The sequence below is a fragment of the Peromyscus californicus genome, unplaced genomic scaffold, assembly GCF_007827085.1.
Source record: "Peromyscus californicus insignis strain IS unplaced genomic scaffold, ASM782708v3 Scaffold_15__1_contigs__length_86483966, whole genome shotgun sequence".
NCBI classification, from domain to species: Eukaryota; Metazoa; Chordata; class Mammalia; order Rodentia; family Cricetidae; genus Peromyscus; species Peromyscus californicus.
The window spans coordinates 5,390,019-5,415,314 of record NW_026294447.1 but is presented as its reverse complement, the minus strand read 5'-3'; the positions used below and the strand labels follow the sequence as shown (position 1 = coordinate 5,415,314).

Here is a 25,296-nt window from a genome sequence, read left to right as displayed (position 1 = left end):
TGGGTTTAAACCTCCAATACCCACTGAAAAGCTTGGCGTTGCCTCACAGGCCTGTATCCCCAGTACGGTGGGAGACAGAGACAGATGGGTTCTGGGCCTTTCTGGCAGCCAGCTTATCTACAGGGTTGTGAGCATCCTTGGGAATGAGGCATACATTGATAGGGAAGGACAAACAAGTCTCCCTCTGGCCTCTGCATGTGTGCACACACAGATGTGTACACTTGTATCCTACACACACACATACACATTCTCTCTTTGACACACACACAAAACAGTAATTAATATATTGTTCCCATATTTTCTGTTTTTATGGATGTCAATTCATCTAGTCTTTCAAAATTATATAGACCTCTGCTGATTTATATTAGTGTATGTTTGCATCAAGAAAATGTAGTTAAATGGTTTACAATTAGAAAGAACACTTTTTTTTTTTTGAGCTGAGGATCGAACCCAGGGCTTTGCGCTTGCTAGGCAAGTGCTCTACCACTGAGCTAAATCCCCAACCCTAGAAAGAACACTTAAATTTGGCAGTCACCAGTGCTGGATTTCACACTTCACAGTGCATTAACACTTTTGCCTTTGATCGTTCCAGGGAGCTTCCTGTGCTTCAGCTGTAACTCAGCTGCGAGGCTGGATGTGGGGCTAAGCAGCCCGGGGATGTCTGTGACATTAACCATCCAGTATTTCATCACCACAGCATTTTTAAAATGGCATTCCTATTTGAAATTAGTGTTCTAACATTTTTTTTCCTGTAAAATAATTCCTCCGTTATCTTTTGCGTGCGTTCTGGGGATTGAAACTAAAGGTGTCGTGCTTAAATGGCAAGAGTCCTTCCCTGCAAAGCCGTCCCCGAGCACCTTATTTTGTTTATAAATCAAACATTGATTTCTTAAGGAAATGCTTTTCAAAGCATCATATTCTTTCACGAACTTTAGTGAATGGGTTGATATCGAGATCTCAGTGGACAATACCTCAGCTTCTCGGCCGGGCAGTGGTGGCGCACGCCTTTAATCCCAGCACTCGGGAGGCAGAGCCAGGCGGATCGCTGTGAGTTCGAGGCCAGCCTGGGCTACCAAGTGAGTTCCAGGAAGGGCACAAAGCTACACAGAGAAACCCTGTCTCGAAAAACCAAAAAAAAAAAAAAAAAAATACCCCAGCTTCTCAAACTGCAGGGTGCTTATCCCTCACGAGGCAGCATGTTTACTGCAGTGTGCTTATCACTCGATAGGCATCATGTTAAAATGCAGATGTTTTCCCTTCTGCACACTCAGATGGTGCTGATGATGGCCGTCCAGGTCACCAGGCAGCACCTGCTCATATCTGCAGTGTGTCTAAGAAGATTGCCAAGAAAGTCACTTCCCTTCAGATTTATGTTTATGGGATTTGATGTATTTTGTTTGAGCAACTTTGATTGCATTGCATTGTTCTTTGTGTGTGTTTTAATAATTGTAGTCTGTCAATGTACAGTAGTGATTCCATGTGGTCTGCAGTGCACACTGACCCCTACAGTAGTGATTCCATGTGGTCTGCAGTGCACACTGACCCCTACAGTAGTGATTCCATGTGGTCTGCAGTGCACGCTGACCCCACAGTAGTGATTCCATGTGGTCTGCAGTGCACACTGACCCCTACAGTAGTGATTCCATGTGGTCTGCAGTGCACACTGACCCCTACAGTAGTGATTCCATGTGGTCTGCAGTGCACAGTGACCCTACAGTAGTGATTCCATGTGGTCTGCAGTGCACAGTGACCCTACAGTAGTGATTCCATGTGGTCTGCAGTGCACGCTGACCCTACAGTAGTGATTCCATGTGGTCTGCAGTGCACACTGACCCTACAATAGTGATTCCATGTGGTCTGCAGTGCACACTGACCCCTACAGTAGTGATTCCATGTGGTGTGCAGTGCACACTGTCTCCTACAGTAGTGATTCCATGTGGTGTGCAGTGCACGCTGACCCTACAGTAGTGATTTCATGTGGTCTGCAGTGCACGCTGACCCTACAGTAGTGATTCCATGTGATCTGCAGTGTACGCTGACCCCTACAGTAGTGATTCCATGAGATCTGCAGTGCACACTGTCTCCTACAGTAGTGATTCCATGTGGTCTGCAGTGCACGCTGACCCCTACAGTAGTGATTCCATGAGATCTGCAGTGTGTACTGACCCCACAGTAGTGATTCCATGTGGTGTGCAGTGCACACTGTCTCCTACAGTAGTGATTCCATGTGGTGTGCAGTGCACGCTGACCCTACAGTAGTGGTTCCATGTGGTGTGCAGTGCACGCTGACCCTACAGTAGTGATTCCATGTGATCTGCAGTGCACGCTGACCCTACAGTAGTGATTCCATGTGGTCTGCAGTGCACGCTGACCCTACAGTAGTGATTCCATGTGATCTGCAGTGCACACTGTCTCCTACAGTAGTGATTCCATGTGGTCTGCAGTGCACGCTGACCCTACAGTAGTGATTCCATGTGGTCTGCAGTGCATGCTGACCCTACAGTAGTGATTCCATGTGGTCTGCAGTGCACGCTGACCCTACAGTAGTGATTCCATGTGGTCTGCAGTGCACGCTGACCCTACAGTAGTGATTCCATGTGGTCTGCAGTGCACGCTGACCCTACAGTAGTGATTCCATGTGGTCTGCAGTGCACGCTGACCCTACAGTAGTGATTCCATGTGGTCTGCAGTGCACGCTGACCCTACAGTAGTGATTCCATGTGGTCTGCAGTGCACGCTGACCCTACAGTAGTGATTCCATGTGATTTGCAGTGCGCACTGACCCCTACAGTAGTGATTCCATGTGATCTGCAGTGTACACTGACCCCTACAGTAGTGATTCCATGAGATCTGCAGTGCACACTGTCTCCTACAGTAGTGATTCCATGTGGTCTGCAGTGCACACTGTCTCCTACAGTAGTGATTCCATGTGGTCTGCAGTGCACACTGTCTCCTACAGTAGTGATTCCATGAGATCTGCAGTGCACACTGTCTCCTACAGTAGTGATTCCATGTGGTCTGCAGTGCACGCTGACCCCACAGTAGTGATTCCATGTGGTCTGCAGTGCACACTGACCCTACAGTAGTGATTCCATGTGGTCTGTAGTGCGCACTGACCCCACAGTAGTGATTCCATGTGGTCTGCAGTGCACATTGACCCTACAGTAGTGATTCCATGTGGTCTGTAGTGCGCACTGACCCTACAGTAGTGATTCCATGTGATCTGCAGTGTACACTGACCCCTACAGTAGTGATTCCATGAGATCTGCAGTGTACACTGACCCTACAGTAGTGATTCCATGTGGTCTGCAGTGCACACTGACCCTACAGTAGTGATTCCATGTGATCTGCAGTGTACACTGACCCTACAGTAGTGATTCCATGAGATCTGCAGTGTATACTGACCCCTACAGTAGTGATTCCATGAGATCTGCAGTGCACACTGTCTCCTACAGTAGTGATTCCATGTGGTCTGCAGTGCACGCTGACCCCACAGTAGTGATTCCATGTGGTCTGCAGTGCACACTGACCCTACAGTAGTGATTCCATGTGGTCTGTAGTACGCACTGACCCCACAGTAGTGATTCCATGTGGTCTGCAGTGCACAGTGACCCTACAGTAGTGATTCCATGTGGTCTGTAGTGTGCACTGACCCTACAGTAGTGATTCCATGTGATCTGCAGTGTACACTGACCCCTACAGTAGTGATTCCATGAGATCTGCAGTGTACACTGACCCTACAGTAGTGATTCCATGTGGTCTGCAGTGCACACTGACCCCTACAGTAGTGATTCCATGAGATCTGCAGTGCACACTGACCCCACAGTAGTGATGCCATGTGGTCTGCAGTGCACGCTGACCCTACAGTAGTGATTCCATGAGATCTGCAGTGCACAGTGACCCTACAGTAGTGATTCCATGTGGTCTGCAGTGCACGTTGACCCTACAGTAGTGATTCCATGTGGTCTGCAGTGCACACTGACCCCTACAGTAGTGATTCCATGAGATCTGCAGTGCACACTGACCCCACAGTAGTGATTCCATGTGGTCTGCAGTGCACGCTGACCCTACAGTAGTGATTCCATGAGATCTGCAGTGCACACTGACCCTACAGTAGTGAGATCATGCATAGCACTGACCCCACAGTAGTGAGATCATGCATAGTTTCATAGCAGTTCCATCTACTCCGCCCTTCATCCTGGCTCCCTGTGCAGTGCTCAGCGGTGTGTTGGAGCGTCCCTCTCTGTGGTGGCCTCCCCTCTCTGCAAAGTCCGGAGAACTTGTGCTTATCTCTGACTCTTGAAAGTGCCGTCTCCAGACACGCAGCATCAGCCCTGACGGGGCTTGTTAGGAGCCCTGGACCTGCAGGATCGGTCACTGACTGAGGGCAGATACTGCGGCCACTTTGGAGCCACCGCTGTGTAACCTTGTGCATGTGCCACGGCTCTGCACCTGACCTCAGTGTCTGCATGCACCCCGTCCTCACGGCTCTGCACCTGACCTCAGTGTCTGCATGCACCCCGTCCTCACAGCTCTGCACCTGACCTCAATGTCTGCATGCACCCCATCCTCACGGCTCTGTCCCTGACCTCAGTGTCTGCATGAACCCCGTGCTTGCTGCTGCACCCGATCCCCTCACTCATCCCTGACCTGGGAGGTATCTCTGCCCTTGGAGAGTTGCATGTCCAGGGCAGGGGGCTTGTGTCTCAACTCCGAGAAATGGTTGGTGTGTGTGTTTGTAAAATAATGTATGTTTGTGTGTGTATATGTAAGAAAAAATATATATTGTCCCCTGTTTAAAAGTAGGAGATGACACTAAAGCTACTTAGATTAATTACTATGCCATGTAAGCATTACATAATCACTATCTTTAAGATATATGATTGCTTAAGATATATTTATGTTTACACACATGCATGTGTAGACATGTGTCTTGTTACCCAAGTCTGCCGTATTAGCAAAGCTGTAGTGTGCCAGGCATGTTTAAAGTATTTTTTCAGCCCTTCATTAATTAGTTGGGTTTTTATTCAGGTTTAATACCTATTTATATTATTCCTCATCAATTATATTATCCTTAATTTTAGACCATCTTACTGGTTTCACACTTAAGTGTGCGTAAAACTTAGCTGGAAATTTTGTTAAAATATGCCTCCTAGAGAATGCTTGTTCTATGCTGATTCGGTCACTTTTACCAAGGAATCAGTATTTGAGCAAATGTACCACAAAAGTTGTGACAGTGTTTTAGTTTGGCCTCCACTATGCCCAGGGCTAGTTTTTAAAAGTTGTTTGCTTTGCCTTTGAAAGGAAAAACCAAAATATACAAAATTTCAGGAAGATTATAAAGTGTGTATGTGTGTGGGGGTGGTGGTGGTTAAAATGGTGCGTATACACTTTGAGCAGTATCTTGAGCTGTTCCGTATAGGAACACAGTTAGATGGAAAGTGAGGGGCATAAAAATCAGTTAAAACCAAGATGTCCACACATCTTCTGTGGGCCATCAGGGGTCCCGCAGTGTGTCAGAGTAGAGCTTAGTACCTGCATGCACAGAACAGTGCTGTGCAAACCAGGTGATGTGGAGCTTCCGACCGTCCTGAGGCTGCCGGTCCATGGTTGGTCTCACCGTCCCTCTATTAAGGAAACTGTGTAGCGGAGCGAAGGGAAGCTCAAATGAATAACAGGATGCAAACAGGGGGTGTGTAAATTCCTGCGGAAAGAACAATATAAACGAGTAATCATACAATCTTGCTAGAAAGGAAACTCAAGTTTTACTATAACAATAGATATTTTTCCAAGAAAATACATCTATTTATTGCAAGTTCAAATAATCCGGCTCGAATTGATCTTCTTAAACTTGGGAGCCATGACTGCGCTGTCACTACTGTCTGTAAAGCAGCAGTTGGATGTTAGGTAAACATTAATATTTATCCATTCCTAGTTAGTGGAAACATCCCAGAGTTCAACTTTTAAGTACTTAGTACTGCTTAGTCATGTTGTAGGTAGGGTGAAGTTTGAAGTGGTTTATTTGAAACTATTATCTATTATGTCTGATGCAGAAAATATTCAAGAAGTTCAATGACTGTGATCACTTGGAGTTTAGTTCTGGAGACTAGGATTTGAGTGGCTGCATCCAGGTCTTGGAATTGACTGACTTTAACAGGAAGGTGTTTCTCCTGGTTCATATCTCTTACACAGTCACCAAACAGGAGATACTATGATTCTTGATGACCAACTCATTAAGGGTAACAGTTTATTTTTACTTATTTGTCTATTTAGGTTTTTCGAGACAGGCTTTCTCTATGTAGCCCTGGCTGCCCTGGAAATTGCTCTGTAGACCAGGCTGGCCTCCAACTTAGTGATGCGCCTGCCTCTGCCTCCTGAGTGCTGGGACTAAAGGTGTGCACCACCACCACTCCAGGCTAACAATTTATTCTTAAGAAGAATAATTTTGGCATTTATAGTTTGAGTGAAGTTTTCTTACTACCTATTAAAAATTTCAAGATAAATAATTTGTTCAAATTGCTCTGCATTTAGACATTGTCTTAGGGTTACTATGTATGTGATAAAACTTCATGATCAAGGCAGCTCATAAAAGAAACATTTAACTGGGAGATTGCCTACAGTTTCAAGGGTGAGTCCATGATCACTTTGGCCGAAGGCAGCACCATGACTTTTGAGCAGTGGCAGAGAGCTCACACCTGATCCGTAAGTTGTCATTAGAGAGACAAAGACTGGGCCTGGTGTCGGCGTTTGATACCTCCAAGCCCTCCTTCAGTGACCCACCTACTCCACCACGGCCACACCTGCTCCACCAAGGCCACATCTCCTAATCTTTCTCTAGCTGTTCCACCAACTGGGGACCAAGCATTCAAATACATGAGCCTATGGGGCCATTCTCATTCAAACCACCACAGTCCACTCCCTGACCCCCATAAGCTTGTAGCTATAGCATAATCCAAAATGCATTCAGTCCAACTTCAAAAGTCAACCTAGTCTTTCACAATGTCAACACTATTTAAAAGTCCAAAGTCTCCTCTGAGACTCAAGCTAATATTTTAACTGTAACCCTCTTTAAAATGAAAACAAAAAGGCAGATCTCAGACTTCCAACATACAATGGTATAGACGATACACCACCATTCCAAAAGGGAAGACAGGGAGTGGAGTGAGGAAATGGTGTTTAATGAACCTCAGTTGTCCACTGTGAACTTGTTTTTCTTGCTTCACATTTTCCTACATGATGTGGGGTGCGTCTTATTGTCGTGTGACAGAACATTCCAGTGATTCCTGGTCATGTCTCCTCTGCCCCGTGGAGGAAGCACACAGCAGAGGATCTGTGCCTTAGGATGGGAGTGAGCAGGCTGAGGAGGCACACGTCACTCGTCACTCCGTGGACTAGTGTTTTCTTTGGAGAGGACCTTTCATCTTCCTGTGCCACATTGTGGACAGTCACAAGGCTTTCCTGCTCTGAGGTCAGAAATGGCTTGAGGCTGAAAGGAAGGACTCTGTGAGTGAATTCTATAATTAAAATTGTTGTCATGTAAACTATACTCATTTCTTATGGGATATGGACAGTTTGTTTTAATGGAGAACTTCCTTGTTGTGACTGAATATGTCTAGAGACCTTTAGGGACCCAGAGTTAATGTCCCCTAAGAACTCCTGTGTTGAAGAGATGCTGCACTTTAACTCAAGTGGGACTTGGCTAATGAGCTCTTCACAATCTCTTAGTGGAGTAGGTGGCCATACCTTGCCCCTGATGTTTTCTCTTGTTAGAAATGGCACATTGCTCAAGTCTAGATATGCTCAGAGAAGAGAGCTGTTACTTGTTTGGGAGGCTGTGAGCCATGGATAGTGTGTTTGTGTATTCACCCCGTGGGTCAGCTTTAATGGGGTGCTGCCTTGGTAAAATTGTTGAGGTTATCTCCGAATGTTCATATTAGTAAATGTACGTGCTAAGCCTATAATAACTTCAGAAAAAATGGGAACCCGGAAGATTTCTAAACCATTTCCTAAGTCCAGATAGTCTGTCACTGGTCTTCAGAGAGAGGCGTGTGGTGTGTAGTGTTGCCAGGGAATTGTCGGTGCAAACTGTGGATGCCGTCTTCGGGCTCCTGAGTCCGAAGTTGACAAGGACCAGTCTTTGAATTAATATGCTTCCAGGTGACTCTACTGTCTGTGAAAGTTTCACAGTAACTGGTATAATTTATTAGTCACATTCTGCATTTCAAAGTCGTGTTTAAATTTCACTCTTGTATGTAAATGACAGTGTGACACAGTAAGGTTAATGGCCCTATCAAAAGCCCCAGACTAACAGACACTTCTGCCTTTGTTGCATTAATGCAGGGAGGGACTACACAGAAGAACTGCATCTAACTGAATGGGTAACATGAAGTGTGATACCTAGATCTTGGGAAATGAGTTTTCACTTGAAATTCAGAATGGAACTAACTTTTAAAGCCATTTGCATTTTGAAAATGATCTGCTAAAAAACAGTAACTTTCCCAAACTGCTATCACAAGCACAGATGTAGTCCCCACCGTGCCTCAGAGGAACACACTGTAGGGGTGCAGAAATGGCTCTGTAGCTAACAGCACTTACCGTTCTTCCAGATGACCCAGGTTTGATGCCCAGTGCCCACATGATGGCCACAAATGTTTGTAATTCAGTCCCAGGGGATCTGAGGCCTCTGAGAGCACCAGGCATGCTTGTGGTCCACAGACACACCTGCTGCAAAAACACCCATACACACAGTAATATATATATTTAAAAAGAACACCCTTCATATACAGAAGAAAACTTTACAATGTATTAAAGTAAAATGTATCTTCTATCTCAAACTATATCGAAAACTGCCTTTAGGTATACTTGATGTATTATTTGGAAATTTATTGATTCATACAAACTAAGGTGGGGGTATTTTTCTTAAATTAATAAAAACCGTGTTTCTTAAACAAGTCTATTATGTATAAGCTTATGTGTTTTGCTGATTTTAAGCTTATGCTTACATCAATATTGGGATGGAATTTAACTTTCCCAGTCAAAGTAATAAAGGAAATAATAAATATTGTAAAATACATTAAATTAATAGCAGTTATTAGAATAAATAAAACACATATAGTTTTCCCTTACAAACTGTATCATACTACATTTCAATTTAAAAGGAAATTTGTAAGAATAGAGTTCAAGATGTAGTTTACCACAATCCAGTATTTTGTCTTATGACTTTTCCTTCCTTAACAATTCAAAATAATATACAAAAGAGGAAAGTACTATGTTAGAAAATGTAAATTGGGTAAATGTTGGTTGGATTAAGATTGGAGTCCTGGGTGCTGGGATCTGGCTAAGTACGTATACACACTAAATTCCATCACTGAGTAAAATCAGTTCTTTGTGCTATGTAATTGCTTCAGATACCTCCAAATGGAGACATACTTGAAATACCCTGGCATTTGCCTGTCTTTATTTTGTGCTCTTTTTCTATTCCTGTCACTCAGAAGGAGGTATATAACCTATTGCTGAGGAGGTCTAACAGATGTCTGTTAAACTTCGGCAGGTGCTGCTCAGGTGGTACAATCAGTGACATTTTGGGATACTATGTTTCATTTCTACAAGCTGTCACATATTCCAGAGCTGTTAAGTTTCAAGGATCAGATACATTGGATTATATACATAATTTGTGCACCACTTAACATTTGAAAGATTTCAGGTGCCATATAGTCATCATAGGAATTCTAGTTGATGTTCATCAGTGTTCTCCATTAAAAGGTGTGGAAATGGTTAGCCTCCGTGCAGTTTACTGTAAGTTTTTTGTAGTGGTCCCAGCATCTGTAAACACAGGGAAGGGTTTATTATCTCTGCCCTTGACTGTCCCTGAGTAGGCTGCATGTTATTTTACGCTCACCAGAATTCATCTCAAGTGATAGCATTGCTCTCATTTACAGGCAAGAAAACTAGAGGTGAAAAGAAGTTGGCTCAGTGTGAGAACTGGGGGACGAGTAGGTCATCGCCTGCACACTGGGGGCAGGCTGCCTGGATTTTCATCCAGCTTCACCTCTTTTTTTTTTTTTTTTTTTTTTTTTTGGTTTTTCGAGACAGGGTTTCTCTGTGTAGCTTTGCGCCTTTCCTGGAACTCGCTTTGGAGACCAGGCTGGCCTCGAACTCACAGAGATCCACCTGGCTCTGCCTCCCGAGTGCTGGGATTAAAGGCGTGCGCCACCACCGCCCGGCTCAGCTTCACCTCTTAAAGTTTGGCAACTCGTACCAAGTTTCTTCATCTCCTTATGTCTTAGTTTCATATCATATCAAACAAACAATACCACTCGCATAAGGTTGTTATGGAAATTAAATGGGACATAATAGTTTGGAAGTGCTAGGCATAGATTATAGCCCCAAGATCATACATTATTATTCAGTAAATAGAGTAATTTGAATGGTAGGAAGCAATTGCTGTCTTCCGTTGATTTCTTAAATTAAGCAACATGAACACAAGAAGAAAGAGTATTAATATAGAGTATTAATATAGCATTTTTTTTTTTTTTTGGTTTTTCGAGACAGGGTTTCTCTGTGTAGCTTTGCGCCTTTCCTGGAACTCGCTTTGGAGACCAGGCTGGCCTCGAACTCACAGAGATCCGCCTGGCTCTGCCTCCCGAGTGCTGGGATTAAAGGCGTAATATAGCATTTTAAAAAGGGAGAGATAATAGTTATGAGCCTGAAACTTCCAGGGATACATCATAAAAGGTTAAAATGACTTAGTCTGGACTGAGAATTGTAGGCATAAAGGATGTTTTCTAAAATGTCACAGAGGTGTCTTGTGGGGACCTTGGGAAGTGAGTGTGCACACTGTTTCTGGACTTGCGTTTGTGTAGTTGTACTTTAGGCCTTCACTAGGGGCTAAACAACAGAAGTATCAGTCTGGTCTGTTTCATCAAATATTGTGCTTCCAACATTTAAAACTCCAAGAGTTACTACGCCTTTCGAAAAGCTTGCTCTTATTTTTATCATCGCAACACTTTCTGTGATGCTTTGTGAACCTATTCTGACTCTTGACTCTGACGTTCTCCTCTAGTTCTTTATTTCTGTAGCTTGTACATCATCCTTAAAGACTGGCCAAGTCTAATTTCCTTAGTTACTAACCTCAATACAAGCCCATTAACAAGTGGTACATGACTGAGACAAATATCTCTAGTTCCTCAGTCACTATTCTGGTGATTCAGAATGTATGTAAATGCTGAGCTGTTATTTTCTCCTGTCGGTGACTCTAGTTGGTACTGACATGACTTCTGTTGATTAAAAAAATTAATGTGAAGAGATTCCAGTTGATAATCAAGGTCTTTTTGTCTAACACTATATCTGTCCTGGTTTAGACTGCTACTGCTTATTTTGTAAGAATGTGGGGGTTTGGGTTTGGGTTTGTTCCCATCTTTTGACAGTGGGTCTTACTTGGTAAAATCCTACACTGTTCTTTCTGTGGAAGCACTTGGCGCAGTAGCCGAGTCTTTATTTAACATTGGCGTTGTGCGCAGGCCGTGCTTTCCCGTAAAGTTCCCCATGAAGTAGGCAGCAGCAGCAGCTGCTGCAAAGACCAGAAACGGCCATTCCCTGTCTGCGATTCAGTGAGAAGCACTGAAGCATTTCCTTTCAGTCTTGATTAACAGCTAGATCAATTTAACTTACACTATTTTTTGGCCTGAGGAAGTCTGTTCTGTGGCCTTTTGAAATTTTTACACACAGAGGCCACGCCCTGGCCTCTTCTCTCACAGCGATATCTGGCAGCTTCTGCAAAAGCAGGTGGGAGCTTGGCATGAGATCCTGGTGTGACACACGCCTCACTGATGATTTACCAGAGAGTGTAAATGTGAGAATGGTTCGTGTGATGCTCTGCTCACTAAGAAAGCTTTCCCCGAGCCAGGGGAACATAAAAATACAATAAAATAATTCTTGAGGACTGTGAGTCAGTATTTAAATATCACAGGTTAGAAAGGGATCAGGAAAGATAAGAATTTGAGGCATTTAGGAGATTATTCTTTCTAATAATGCAATCCTTCAGCTCTTGTAAACACTAATTAGAGAGACTGTTTATTGAGCTGTTGGTCCGCCGTGTCAGGAACTGCATGTACATTCTCATTGCTCTTCACCGTAGCTTTGCAGGATGGACTGTTTTAAACTGCCCTTTCACAGTCTAGTTAAAGCAGGCTCAGGAGCTGAGATGTTTGACAAACGGCAGAACTGAGATTTGCAGCTGACTCGGCCAGATACATGAGCCACGTATTTTCAAATGAAACTTGTTAGTGCCTGATGAAATGCTGAGGTGAAGGGGGGCCATAATGATTCTGTACAGTTGTGTTGCCTCTCACTACCCACGCTGCACACAGTGTTTCAGACCGTCCCTTTGATGGTTTTTATTCTAGTCTTTTAGTGTTGGTTGTTTAAATATGTACCTTTTGTACCATTACTTCTTCCTCTTTCTCCCATAGTTGCATTAAAATCCTCCCCTGCTGACAGGAATGGAGGCCAAGATCAGTGTCGAGCACAATTCAGAGATGGGCTGGACTTGCCGGAAGGAGAGTTCTTATTACAGGTAATCCTAGTGATGCAGTTCCTCCCAGTAGTGCTCACAGGTGGGAGGTTCACTGGACCTGATTCCTCGTCGTTGAAGACTCACTGTCCACTTTCATGTGAATTGCACAGTGGTATTCTCCAGTACCTGGCAGGTGGGATTATGAGAAGTGGATTGATCAGGTCTGAGCACCCTGGGACTATGGGGACTGGATTGATCAGGTCTAGTCATCCTCCCTGTTGCTTGATGGATCTGTGTGCCCTTTCAAGAATGTTGCCCATGTAGAGAATTAAAGCATGTGTTCAATATAAAAACATTGTTCTTAATCTGAATTTTATTTTTAATATGCAATATTGTAACATATTTCACTTTAGCAGTGATGTGAACATGTTACAGATTTCCCCAACAACTATAGGCCCTCATTTTGTGCTTTAGAATTTGGGAGTTTCTAATAGGTTTGCTGTGGATACATTCTTAAAAGCTTGAATTGTATCTTCTTAGAGGGTACACTGTGCTTGGTTCTTACAGTGTGAGCAGATACTCAGTGATTTTGTGGAAATAAAATGGAAGGCTTGAGTGTGCTGTGATAGTGCTGGAGCCGTTCCCCGACTGTGCTCAGCCCCAGCCTATTGGTGAAATTATAAAGGCCACTCCACGTAGTTAAAAGGGAGGTTTATTTAGTGGCGTAACTCACAAGTGAAGGGATAGGTAGGTTGCAGGGTCTGGGAAAGATGTAGTGCAGTCCTGCTGTGTTCCCTGGAGAACTCTGCTCGGTCTACCTCCAGCATCCAGGGTCCAGGAACCAAAAGAGCTGGCACATCCGGATCTTGGGTCTTCAGGGCTCCTGTCTTGGCCCCGCCTTGTAGGCGTGACAGTTACCGAAGCCTCAATGGGGGTTGGAACTTCAGATCAAAGCTGGAATGGCTACCCACTACACCAGCCCATGAACTGAGCCAGCCTGGTGGAGGTTCTGCTAACTTTGTTGCTGGAATGGGGCTGTGGCAGTTCTTTTCTGTTGCTGTAATGAGACACCATGACTAAAAGTGACCTACAGAGGGAACAGCTTACTTGGGCTCCCAGAACCAGCAGGCTAGAGTCCATCAGGGTGGGGAAGAATGGCAGGAAGCAACGGGCAGGTCTGCGGGTGTAGCTAGAGCTAATAGAAAGAAGGAGCATATATAAGATAATGCACTGAAACACGAAAATATTCACAATTAGATTCGATGTTAATAAATTTATGTGTTTTATAGCTGAGAATTATATTGATTTTTTGGATGCTACATTTTATATGCATTGTGCTTGCCAATAAAAGTTTTAATATCTTTAAAATTCTTTGAAAGCATCTCAATTTCAGTCAGTGCCTGAGGCGTTTTGGCTGGAAATCATGCTGTCTTCTGCTTAGATTTCTCCACATCAGGTCCAATAAGCCGTTTTTCCTGCTGTCCTCCCTAAAAAAGAAAGGCATGTGATTATAGTGAATGTTTTCTGTGCAGTTTATTTTATCAAAAATTAGACACAGTGTATTTAAAAGAAGAAATCTGGAGTGTAAGGAAAATGGAAGACCTGATATCTTATTCATGTACCTGGTTGGACTTTAAATTTAGCTGTAATTTTCCCTCAGCCCAGTGGAAGGGATGGGTAGGTTTGCCCCGGTCCGTATGCCGTGAGCCTGTGTTTGGGGAGTGTAAGAATCCTACTCATTTTGAGGAGAAGGTGTTCATAGATAAAGAGACAGCTTCTACCTGACAGTGGGTATTTCTGAGTGACCGTTCTATACTTCCTGTCCTGCAGGCGCTGAATGGCTTTGTCCTGGTTGTCACCGCAGACGCCTTGGTCTTCTATGCTTCCTCGACTATCCAAGACTACCTGGGCTTTCAGCAAGTAAATACATTTCTCTTATACCATTTAAAATGATTACTTATAGAAAGCGAACTTTCTACTGTTTTATCTGTTTTCCAATGTAAGATCAAAGTTGGCCATTTCTACACAGAAAGTCTTGACTAAAGTGTGTGCTATAAGAGTTGAAAATATATTTTAGGCTATTGCATTTTTTCCAATGTTGATAATGTGTAACACTGATGTTTTGTTTCATGGTTATTGTGTTTCTTTTGCATCCATCAATAATCATATATATATGAAACTTTCAGGACCCTGCCAATGTATCTCTGTGCTGTATAGTACCTGCTATACTAGGTTCAACTGTTAGCCTGGCAGGAGCGGCCAGGGGGGAAACTTTAAGGTCAGGGTTCGAAGCAGACAGAACATTTGCCATTAGATGGCATGAGCTACAGAGTAAAACGGTTACGAAATTATTGAGATGCTATGAGGAGGCACATGTAAAATGCTGTGGTGTATACTTTTAGTTCTGATGCATCTGGATTATGAGTATTGCCTTGAAAGAAGGGTATTGAGAGTGAGTGAAAGCATGTAGAGTGCACAGATGGTTGGTGAGGGAGCATAAGGGAAGAGAGAAGTGTGTTAGCAGTAGACAAGAAGTTCGTGAAGGAGGTGAGTGCTTCCTATGCATAGGCAGTCTTGAATGGATGGTGTGTGTGGTGGCCCCCAAGAGAAAAGTAACAAGGCAGTGTGTTAATAGAATTATGAAACGTTGGTGTATTTGAGGGACGGGAACATCCGATATGATCTGAGAACAGGCCAGAAGTACACTTGAATGCTTGCTGTTCTTATGTATCTGGTTCTCACATTGTAATGTCATAAGCATCACCTGAAACACTCGATAAGATCTTTGGGCTCCATTCCCAGATACTCCATTTCAGTAGGTCATAGTGTGGCCCATGAGTTTGCATTTCTGCGGATCTCACAAGGCTGCTGGCCTGCACACCCCAGACTGTTTCACACACATGTGTAGACTCGAGGTGGGTGCTTAGCTTTGTCCCAGATCACCCTGGCAACTGTGTAATGGCTGCAGAGAGATGACTGTAAATTTAGTTCCCAGAGACTTAAGGGAAGACGATTACAGTAATGGAGTTTGGCCACTGTCACAAGCCTGAATCTTAGTTTTCTTCATTTTAAACACTGTACTGTCTGTAGAAAGCCTGTTTGAAACATAGTGAATCACTTAAGGTTTTAATGAAGATACTATGATTTCTATCAGTTAAAAAAATCTCAAATAAAAGAAATTCAGGTGTGGTGACGCCTTTAAACCCCAGTACTAGGAGGCAGAGGCATGCAGATCTCTGTGAATTTGAGGACAACCTGCTCCACATAGTGAGTGCCAGGACAGCCAGGCTGTATAACGAGACTCTGTCTCAACCACACAAAAACATGCAAATGAAAATAAACTAAGAAATGAGCTATGTTCCAACTTATTTTTCTCATATATATGCATACCTTGTATATTCTCTTTCTGATGTGGGATTAAGAGTCCAGTCTTAAAAATTAAAAGTTGTGACATATTAGTGAGAAATAATTCAGGCAATACAGTGGATAGGAATCGAACTTCCTCTTTCAGAGCTTAGTATGCAATCAAGTAAAATGATAATGTTGGGTATTATTACAAATAAAGATGTTACCTGGAACTTTTCTGCATGTATATGTTTGTGTAGGATGGATGGAAAATGCATTAGATGCTGTGAGTTTCAGTGGGAAAGATAAAAGAAAGATTCTACCAAAGACCAAGCATTCAGCACTGAAGTCAAGGCTGAGAGACATCAGGGGTGAGGGGTGAGGGGTGAGAGGGGCAGGTGCCATAGAGGCTGTGTCTCTTGGTGCGGAGTCTATGGAGTCTACTTGGAAAGAAAGTTACTATAAAGAAAACACACATGAAACTGCCAAGGAGATACTAATGAAATGCTGTTAAGATTAGAGAAGACAGAATGAGATGCTAAAAGAGGGATTCGTGGGTGACATAGGATCTGGAGCAGAGGTTCTCAACCTTCCTAATGCTGTGATCCTTTAATACAATTCCTCATGTAGTGGTGACCCCCAACCATAAAATTATCTTGTTGCTGCTTCATAACTGTAATTTTGCTGCTATTATGAATTGTAATGTAGATATCTGATGTGTGACCTCAAAGGTGTCACAACCTACAGGTTGAGAACCACTGGGCTATAATGTCATCAGCTGGCATGAAATGGACAAGGAATGTGAGCAGATCTTAAACTGGTACATTTGAAGAACAGAAAATGCCTTATGAACCAGAGTATTCATGTCAGCAAGTGATGGCAGATAATTTGTTGAATCAGTTACAGGGCTGGTCTGTAAGTTTTCCTATTGTGAATGACTTGGGGGCTCTGCAAACCATCATTTGTATTCAGTTCATCATCACTAACAGGTGCCTACTGATCTAGACATTTTGAAACTGTTTACTAAAGCTTACCATGGTTTAATCAATACTTTATTTTCTCATGCTCCTTTTATTTAGTCTGATGTTATACATCAGAGCGTCTATGAGCTTATCCATACAGAAGACCGAGCTGAATTCCAGCGCCAGCTTCACTGGCCTCTAAACCCTGCACAGTGCCCAGACTCTGCACAAGGAGTGGATGGTAAGAACGTTTACCAGAAGGCCGTGTTGATGCTTTCTGAATATCTGTGAAGGGAGGCTGAGAAGGTGTATTGATGCTTTCTGAATATCTGTGAAGGGAGGCTGAGAAGGTGTATTGATGCTTTCTGAATATCTGTGAAGGGAGGCTGAGAAGGTGTATTGATGCTTTCTGAATATCTGAAGGGAGGCTGAGAAGGTGTAGGGCGTGAAGCTCCATGCTGAAGAAAGGGAACTAGTCAGGTGGTGGGAGCATGTAGCCATAGATCAGAGCTGGACTGCAAGAGGATCTGGAACTAAGGAAAATTTAGCAGATGAGAGAGCCATGAAGAATGTCAAAAATCAGAGGGTTGGCACTGCCAGCAATGTGTGTGTCTGTGCCCACTTGTGTGTACATGTGTGGAAGTCAAAGGTCACCGACGTTGGGTGTCATTCTTTGTACGCCCTCCATCTTATTTTTCTTAAACAAGATCCTTCATTGGCCTGGAGATCACCCAGAAGTCCAGGCTGATGGAGCCACAGGGACCCTACTGTCTGCACCTCCCCATCACTGAGATTACAAGCATGTGCCCCTGTGCTTGGCTTTTCTTGACATGGGTTCTAGGGATCAAACTCAGTGTCATGCTTGCATTGTAAGCCCTTTACCAATTGAGCTATGACCCGAGCCCAAAGCAGTGCTATGTTTTATAAAACCAACTGGGGTACCACGTGAAAGATGGAGGAATATACAGGGTTGCAGCTGAAGAGTGCAAATCATCCTTACCAAAATGTATCCATAAAAACATACACCAGCCTGTGCAAAAATCGAAGGGTTTTCCTGACGTCAGCGTTGTTTTAAGATATCTGTGCAGCTGGGAGGAAAAGAGAACCACTGTTAGAAACACAGACATAGTTGGCAGCAGCAGCTCAGAAATACAAATAAGAAATATGTCAAGTTCTCCAGCATGGATATGTCAATAAGTTTGGGCTTTTGAATTAGTTTTGAAATGGTATTTTGAATTCCAAATATAGACTCCAGTTTAAAATTTGTCACAGTTTCAACTATAGAAAATCTTAGTTTTACAGCACATGTAAGGTTGACTGCTGTTTCGTTTCTACAGAAGCTCATGGCCTCCCACAACCACCGGCAGTCTATTTCAAGGCAGACCAGCTTCCTCCAGAGAACGTTTCTTTCATGGAGAGGTGCTTCGTGTGCCGCCTGAGGTGTCTCCTGGATAATTCATCTGGTTTTCTGGTGAGGTGCAAAATCTTAAAACACCGGCTTTTGAAATGACTTAGTATGATGAAAGAAAGCAACCGTGAAAAATTAACATTTCAGGGCCAGTAAAAAGGCTCAGTTGGTAAAATGTTTGCTTTGCAAGAATGGGGACCTGATTTGGACCCCAAGAACCCGTGTAAAAGCCTGGTGTGGTGATCTGCACCTGTAATTCAGTAGATGAAAGGAGAAAACTGGAGCATCCTGGAAGATTATACCCAAACACCAGAAACACATATGTATTCATCCACATGCACACACACACACACATAGACACGCACCACAAACCCACACCACATATGCATACACACACACAAATTAGTATTTTGGGTTTTGCGGGGGGGGTGGGGGGGGTGGCGTCTTTTGTAGCTCATAAAACCCTATCATTTAAGATGAAGTTGTAGAAATTGAGTAGCATAGCATGGAACTTGTACTTTGAGTGTTTTGAAACATTTTTTAAGTCTAAGAATTAGCTAGCCACTCTTCAATAGAATGCCTAGCATTTGGGGGTTGTATGCGATCCACACAGGAAATGCATAGATGTATCTGTGTCTGGGATAAGTGCAAATAAAATGCTCGTATTTGTGGTTCGGAGTTACCATCTCATAGGAACGCTGCTACAAGAGGTAGCCCTGGGGAGCCACCTGGCAGGGTCCAGACAGCAGCACCATCTCCAGCCATAGGCCGAGAGGGGTGACATCTTAAGTTAAGCCTCACGAATCGGTGCTTTTTGCTAGTGTATTATGCTTTAGAATTGTTTTGCTGACCTGGAGTTAGAGCTGTGTACTGAGGTGACTAAGATCGGTTAGCGGGGTTAGATGAGATTTCTGTGTGCGAAGGGTTTCTTCTACCATGTGCTGTATCAGAAGTGTGTTCGAGAGTCTCACGGGCTCCTGGGCCAGCTAAGTTTATCACACCCGTGTTGAAATTCTCTTTGGCCTGTCTTCTAAAATCATGCTTTATCTTTGATCTCTGCATTTATACAGTTTTATAAGGTTCATTCTACTGTTTTAATAAAATTGTATTTTTTTCTCAGGAAAGATTATGGCGAGCTATGGCATATAGATCATGAAAGTCTGAAAATTACTATGCACCATGTGACTTGATCACACTCTTCCCTTTAAGATACATGTTGAGTGCCTGGTGTGCAGAGAGCCGTGGAGGGGAAACCGGTCAGGCAGTCTCAGGCACCAAGAGGACAGGGCTCTCCTGTCATGACGCTGGGGCAGGGGGTCTTCACTCAGCAGCCCTCACGTCCCCACTCTGCCCTTGGAATTCTCATGGGCTTTCTGTAGAGAGCAGAGTGGAAAGGGGTAGCAGTTCTAAGCCTTGGGAACCGCCCTACAGTACCAAGAACCCCAGAAGAGCCAGAATGGAAACTTTGAAAATGAAACTGTTCTACACTGTTAATTTTCATGACTCTTTAAAGGCGATGAATTTCCAAGGGAGGCTAAAGTATCTCCATGGACAGAACAAGAAAGGGAAGGATGGCGCCTTACTTCCCCCACAGCTGGCTTTGTTCGCGATAGCGACCCCGCTTCAGCCACCGTCCATACTGGAGATTCGAACCAAAAACTTCATCTTCAGGACCAAACACAAACTGGACTTCACACCTATTGGTTGTGATGCCAAGTAAGGGAAATCTTTTCACTCTTATTTCATGAAATGTGTACTTTATTTTAGCAGTTCTCCGATTGTGTGGAACGTTTGGCTTAGATTCTAAGGTTATTTACTACTATGTTAGCAATTACTCGTTTTCTTTCAGTATAGCCTACTAAAATAAGGTAATTTCATCAATCTGACAATAATCTTACTATTTTGTATTATTTATCATAATGTAAGACTTAGTCTTAGGACATTGGTTTATCTTACATTTTGTAAAAATATTGTTTAATTTTTAGATTTAGAAATGAAATCACTATCTATAGTTAGTTAGTTAACTAACAGGAATTTATATCAAAGCATTTTAATTTTTCTCCTTTCCTGTGGGGAATGCAGTGCAGTGACTTAGCAGACCCTCTCTGAACTCAGTCTGAGCACCCATGGTTTTAGTTTTAGAATGTGTTTTACTTTTATAGTTAACGCTGCTGGATTCATTTTCGACCATCCTAATTTTAATGGCCTTATTCAAAAGAAGAAAATAGGCTAACAATGAAAATTCATAGCTAGAAGTAAGAAAATAAATTAAAATTAAAAGGGATGTTTTCTATGTACTAACGTGAAAACTTCGAATGTCAGCTACACTGTTTGTAGAAATAATGTATAGCTGGTGACTGTGTCGTGATTCTGTTACAATGTGATGCTTTTTTAAACAGAGGACAGCTTGTTCTGGGCTACACAGAGGTAGAGCTGTGCACAAAAGGCTCAGGATACCAGTTTATTCATGCTGCTGACATGCTTTACTGCGCAGAATCCCACATCCGAAGTGAGTTGGAGTTCTTACGACCTGCCTGGCAAATGGCACATGGACTAGAACATGTTAAACTTTTTAAAACATTTACTCATTCTTGTGTGTGTGTGTGTGTGTGTGTGTGTGTGTGTGTGTGTGTGTGTGTGTGTGCATGAGGTGGTCAGGGACAACTTGTAGGAGTCAGTTGTCTTCCACTTGGTGGATCCCTAGGATCAACCTCCAATAGTCAGGCTTGGTGGCAAGCACCTTTACCTGCTGAGGCATCTCCCCAGCCCTGTGATTCATTAACCAGCTTTCCTTTTTATTTCCTAAATCCTCTCAGCTGCCCTGCAGTAACATAGTGGTCTAATGAGTATGAAAATAACTATTTTTGCCATTGGTTTTGCTCAGAGGATCTTTAATGGCATCTTTAACTCATACATGTATGTTAATATAAAGTCAGGACATACTAAAAACATTGTTCATTTAACATGAAAAGTCCTCATGTTTACTTTTCTCCCAAGCTAAGCTCTTCTCATGTGTTACCAAAACTGTCTGGCCTACTCTTGATATTACTCTTTATATTTTTACATGCTAACCTTCATCTAAAATGGGAAAGCACCAACTCTGAAGAAATGTTTCCTTGCCTTTCACTGTGTTTACTGTGTTTAAAAGTTTTTGAGATATTATTATAATTGCTGGTTAATGAAATATGTCAAAATGGCTTCTTAAAATTTTTGTTTTATGTTTTAATTGTGTATGTGTGTTTGTCTCTGTGGGAGTATGTACACATGGATGTAGATGAACTTAGATGCTGTAAGAGGGCTTCCATTCCCCTGGGGCTGGGTTATAGGAGGTTGTGAGCCACCAGTGTTGCTGCTGGGGACCAAACTAAGTCCTCTGCAGGAACAGCAAGTGCCCTTAACCAGTGCGCCATCTCTTCAGCTCTGCAGAGGGGCTCTGTTGCAGGAATTTTCTATATTGATATGGGGTGTAACCTTGTTTTAAATGTTCATTTTTAGTGATTAAGACTGGAGAAAGTGGCATGACAGTTTTCAGGCTTCTGGCAAAGCACAGTCGATGGAGGTGGGTCCAGTCCAATGCACGCTTGATTTATAGAAATGGAAGACCAGATTACATCATCGCAACTCAGAGACCGCTAACGTAAGCTTGCTGAGGGCATGTCCTGGTTTTGTGTTTTCATAACTCTCCTTCCATGTAAAATTAAAAACAATCTTAAGGCAGTTGAACCTGTAACTAAAGTTAAAAAGTTAAAAGAATGTATCCAGAGAGAACAGGGCAAAGGTGAGAAATGCTGAAAAGCAAAAGCGACAAGCTTCATTGAGCAGCCAAGCAGATAAAGCCAAAGAATCCGACTCCTCTTCCAATTTAAGGGGAGATGACAAGTCCAAGACATCTTTACAGTAAAAAAAAAAACTTACAAACACTATGGTGTGTACCCAGTGGTCTGGAAGATTCTCACGTCTTCCAGAAAGGAGTCTTTTGTGAAATGTTTGCATTGTGAGGGCTCTATCCATGAGAATTGCTTCTCTGGGTGCAGCTGAAGTAGGAATCCTGACCGATCTTTTCCTTTTGAATATCAAATTGACCAATAGAATTTATTAAAGAGACAAACTCTTGAAGACCTGTCTAGGCCCACTGCTCTGCCTTGTCAGAGTGGCCTTTCTTCTTGTTTCTTGAGTTGCTAGTCCCGTCCCTCTGTCTGTCTCTGTTATCACATCACCTGAATGTCCTGTCTTTATTAGCAGTTTTGATTTGTGAATGCATGTCTTTATTTTGTTTTTGTATAGATGTTATTCTCATTCATGATTGTTGACTCTTCATTACACTTTGTTTCCAAATGCACTTTAGAATTCATTGTAAATTCCCAACAACAATGAAACTGATGGGATTTTGATGACATAGTTCTTTGGGAGAAGAATTAACATCTGTCCAGAACTAAGTCATCAACCCATGGCCATAGTGAATGTTTGTGTTCTCCATAAGAGTACATGGACGTGTGCTTCACAGATCCATTGACTGAGAGAGCAAGCAGACCTCGGCCTTCGTTAGTCTCTTCCAGGCTCAAGCATTTCGTTTATTGATTTTACTATTGTCCATTTGTCTTCTATTTCATTTATGTCTCCTAGTTATTACTTTGTTTACAATTTTTCAGTATTTATATATTTTTCCTGTATAGTTTTAGCTATATTCGCATAACAGTAGTCATAAGAATTCGTTTCAAAATAAAATCCATGTTTTGTGTTGTCAGGCTCTGCTCCAGTACGTTTTAATTATTTTTTTTCTCCTTTTAAAAATACCTTGCTTAACGCATGTCTGATGCAGTGTTAATGTATGCGGACGTTCTTGCCCACCCTGTTAGGGAGGAAGAAGGAAGAGAGTACTTACAGAAGCGAGGGACGATGATGCCATTCACGTTTGCTACCGGGGAGGCTGTACTGTACGAGATCTCCAGCCCCTTCCCGCCCATGATGGAGTCCTTACCAACCCAGACCAAAAGCAGCACGAGTGGGAAGGACTGGGCTCCCCAGTCAACCCCAAGTAAGGATTCTCTCCACCCCAGTTCCCTGATGAATGCCATGATCCCACAGGATGAGTCCGTCTATCTCTGCCCTGCTTCAGGTCCTGCACCGTTAGATGGCCATTTTCTCACAGACTCTGCGAGTGAATGCAGTGGCTGGCAAGACAGCATTGCACCGATAGGGAGTGAGGCTGTGTGGAAACAGGAGCAGCTTGGGCATGCTCAGGACATGAACCTTGCACTCTCTGGAGGCCCCCCGGGGTTCTTTCCAGACAATAAAAATAACGACTTGTACAGCATCATGAGAAACCTAGGGATTGATTTTGATGATATCAGACGCATGCAGAGTGAGGAGTTCTTCAGGACTGACCTGCCTGGTGAGGTTGACTTCAGAGACATCGACATAACAGACGAAATCCTGACATATGTGCAAGATTCTCTAAACAAGTCGACCTTGCTGAATTCAGCCAGCCAGCAACAGCCCGTGACTCAGCACCTAAGCTGTATGCTGCAGGAATGCCTGCATTTAGAACAGCAGCAGCAGCTACAGCAGCACCAAACTCAGGCAGTGGAACCCCAGCACCAGCTGTGTCCTCAGATGGAGCCCCAGCAACAGCTGTGTCCTCAGATGGAACCCCAGCATCAGCTGTGTCCTCAGATGGAACCCCAGCATCAACTGTGTCCTCAGATGGAGCCCCAGCATCAGCTGGGTCAGATGGAGCCCCAGCAACAGCTGTGTCCTCAGATGGAGCCCCAGCATCAGCTGGGTCAGATGGAGCCCCAGCAACAGCTGTGTCCTCAGATGAAGCCCCAGCATCAGCTGGCACAGATGAAACCCCAGCAACAGCTGTGTCCTCAGATGGAGCCCCAGCATCACTTGCCTCAGATGGAACCCCAGCAAGAGCTGGGTCAGAAAATGAAGCATATGCAAGTCAATGACATGTTTGCAAGTTGGAACCCCACCCCTCCTGTGCCTTTCAACTGTCCTCAGCAGGAACTGAAACATTACAATGCCTTTTCAGACTTACAGGGGACTGTTCAGGAGTTCCCCTACAAATCTGAGGTGGACAGCATGCCTTACACACAGAACTTTGCTCCCTGTAATCAGTCTGTGCTACCACAACACTCTAAGTGTGCACAGTTGGACTTTCCTGGAAAGGGTTTTGAGCAGCCCCTGCACCCCACTACTTCTAATTTAGAAGATTTTGTCACTTGTTTACAAGTTCCTGAAAACCAAAGACATGGGATGAATGCACAGTCAGCCGTGGTCCCTCCTCAGGCCTACTATGCTGGGGCCATGTCCATGTACCAGTGTCAGCCAGGGCCTCAGCCCACCCCTGTGGACCAGATGCAGTACAACCCTGCAATTCCAGCCTCCCAGGCTTTTCCAAACAAGGTAAGGGCTTTTAGAGCTGAATAGATCTGTCAGGCCTAAGCATCTCCATGTTGTCTGTTATGTTGAAACATATTTTCAGAGCCTTTTAAATAGCAAGTGACTTCAGAACTGCATTTAGTATATTTATGTTCACATGACTAACTTCATTATAATTTACTTAAAATAGCACAAATAAATTATTTAAATAATTTTCTTAAAAATAGGTTGATGTTAACATAATTTAATAGCTGTTCTCTGTTGCCACTCAAGGTTATATCATGCTTACCACTAATTAATTTCTGTTAGAGAATATTAGTTTATTTGAAAATATACTGGTTTAGCTTCTAAAAATATCTTGACTAACATTAAGTTCATTGCCCTGTTTGCAGTTTGAGTGTGGCTTGAATCTCATTCCTGATTGTTTCTTCTACTTTATTAATATGTCTGCTTTATCTGATTGTGTGGGATTTTTTTTTTTTGGCGGAGAATGATGATGGTTTTTCTTAATATTTTTCCTGATAGCCGTCAAGTCCATTCAAATTTAATATTTATCATAAAGAAAATTGATTAATCGTGCATTGGATATACTTTGTCATAAAAGAATGGAATGTTATCATTTGCCCTAAAGCGGTGCCTCTGGAGGCCATAGAACACAGAACAGAACTGCTTAGTACATC

General features: G+C 43.2%; 1 protein-coding gene across 2 annotated transcripts in view; it reads left to right on the top strand.

Moving 5' to 3' along the window:
• Positions 1–25,296, top strand: part of Ahr (aryl hydrocarbon receptor) — a 55,908-nt gene that overhangs the window by 13,551 nt on the left and 17,061 nt on the right. Inside the window, exons 3-11 of one of the 2 annotated variants that reach the window (XM_052738343.1) lie at positions 12,471–12,574; positions 14,345–14,434; positions 16,939–17,062; positions 18,159–18,292; positions 19,743–19,945; positions 20,629–20,738; positions 21,725–21,866; positions 23,086–23,264; positions 23,346–24,640. In XM_052738343.1, the coding sequence (XP_052594303.1) occupies positions 12,471–12,574; positions 14,345–14,434; positions 16,939–17,062; positions 18,159–18,292; positions 19,743–19,945; positions 20,629–20,738; positions 21,725–21,866; positions 23,086–23,264; positions 23,346–24,640 (2,381 nt within the window). Of the gene's footprint in view, positions 1–12,470; positions 12,575–14,344; positions 14,435–16,938; positions 17,063–18,158; positions 18,293–19,742; positions 19,946–20,628; positions 20,739–21,724; positions 21,867–23,085; positions 24,641–25,296 lie in introns of both variants that reach the window. The other variant, XM_052738342.1, reaches the window with a different exon arrangement.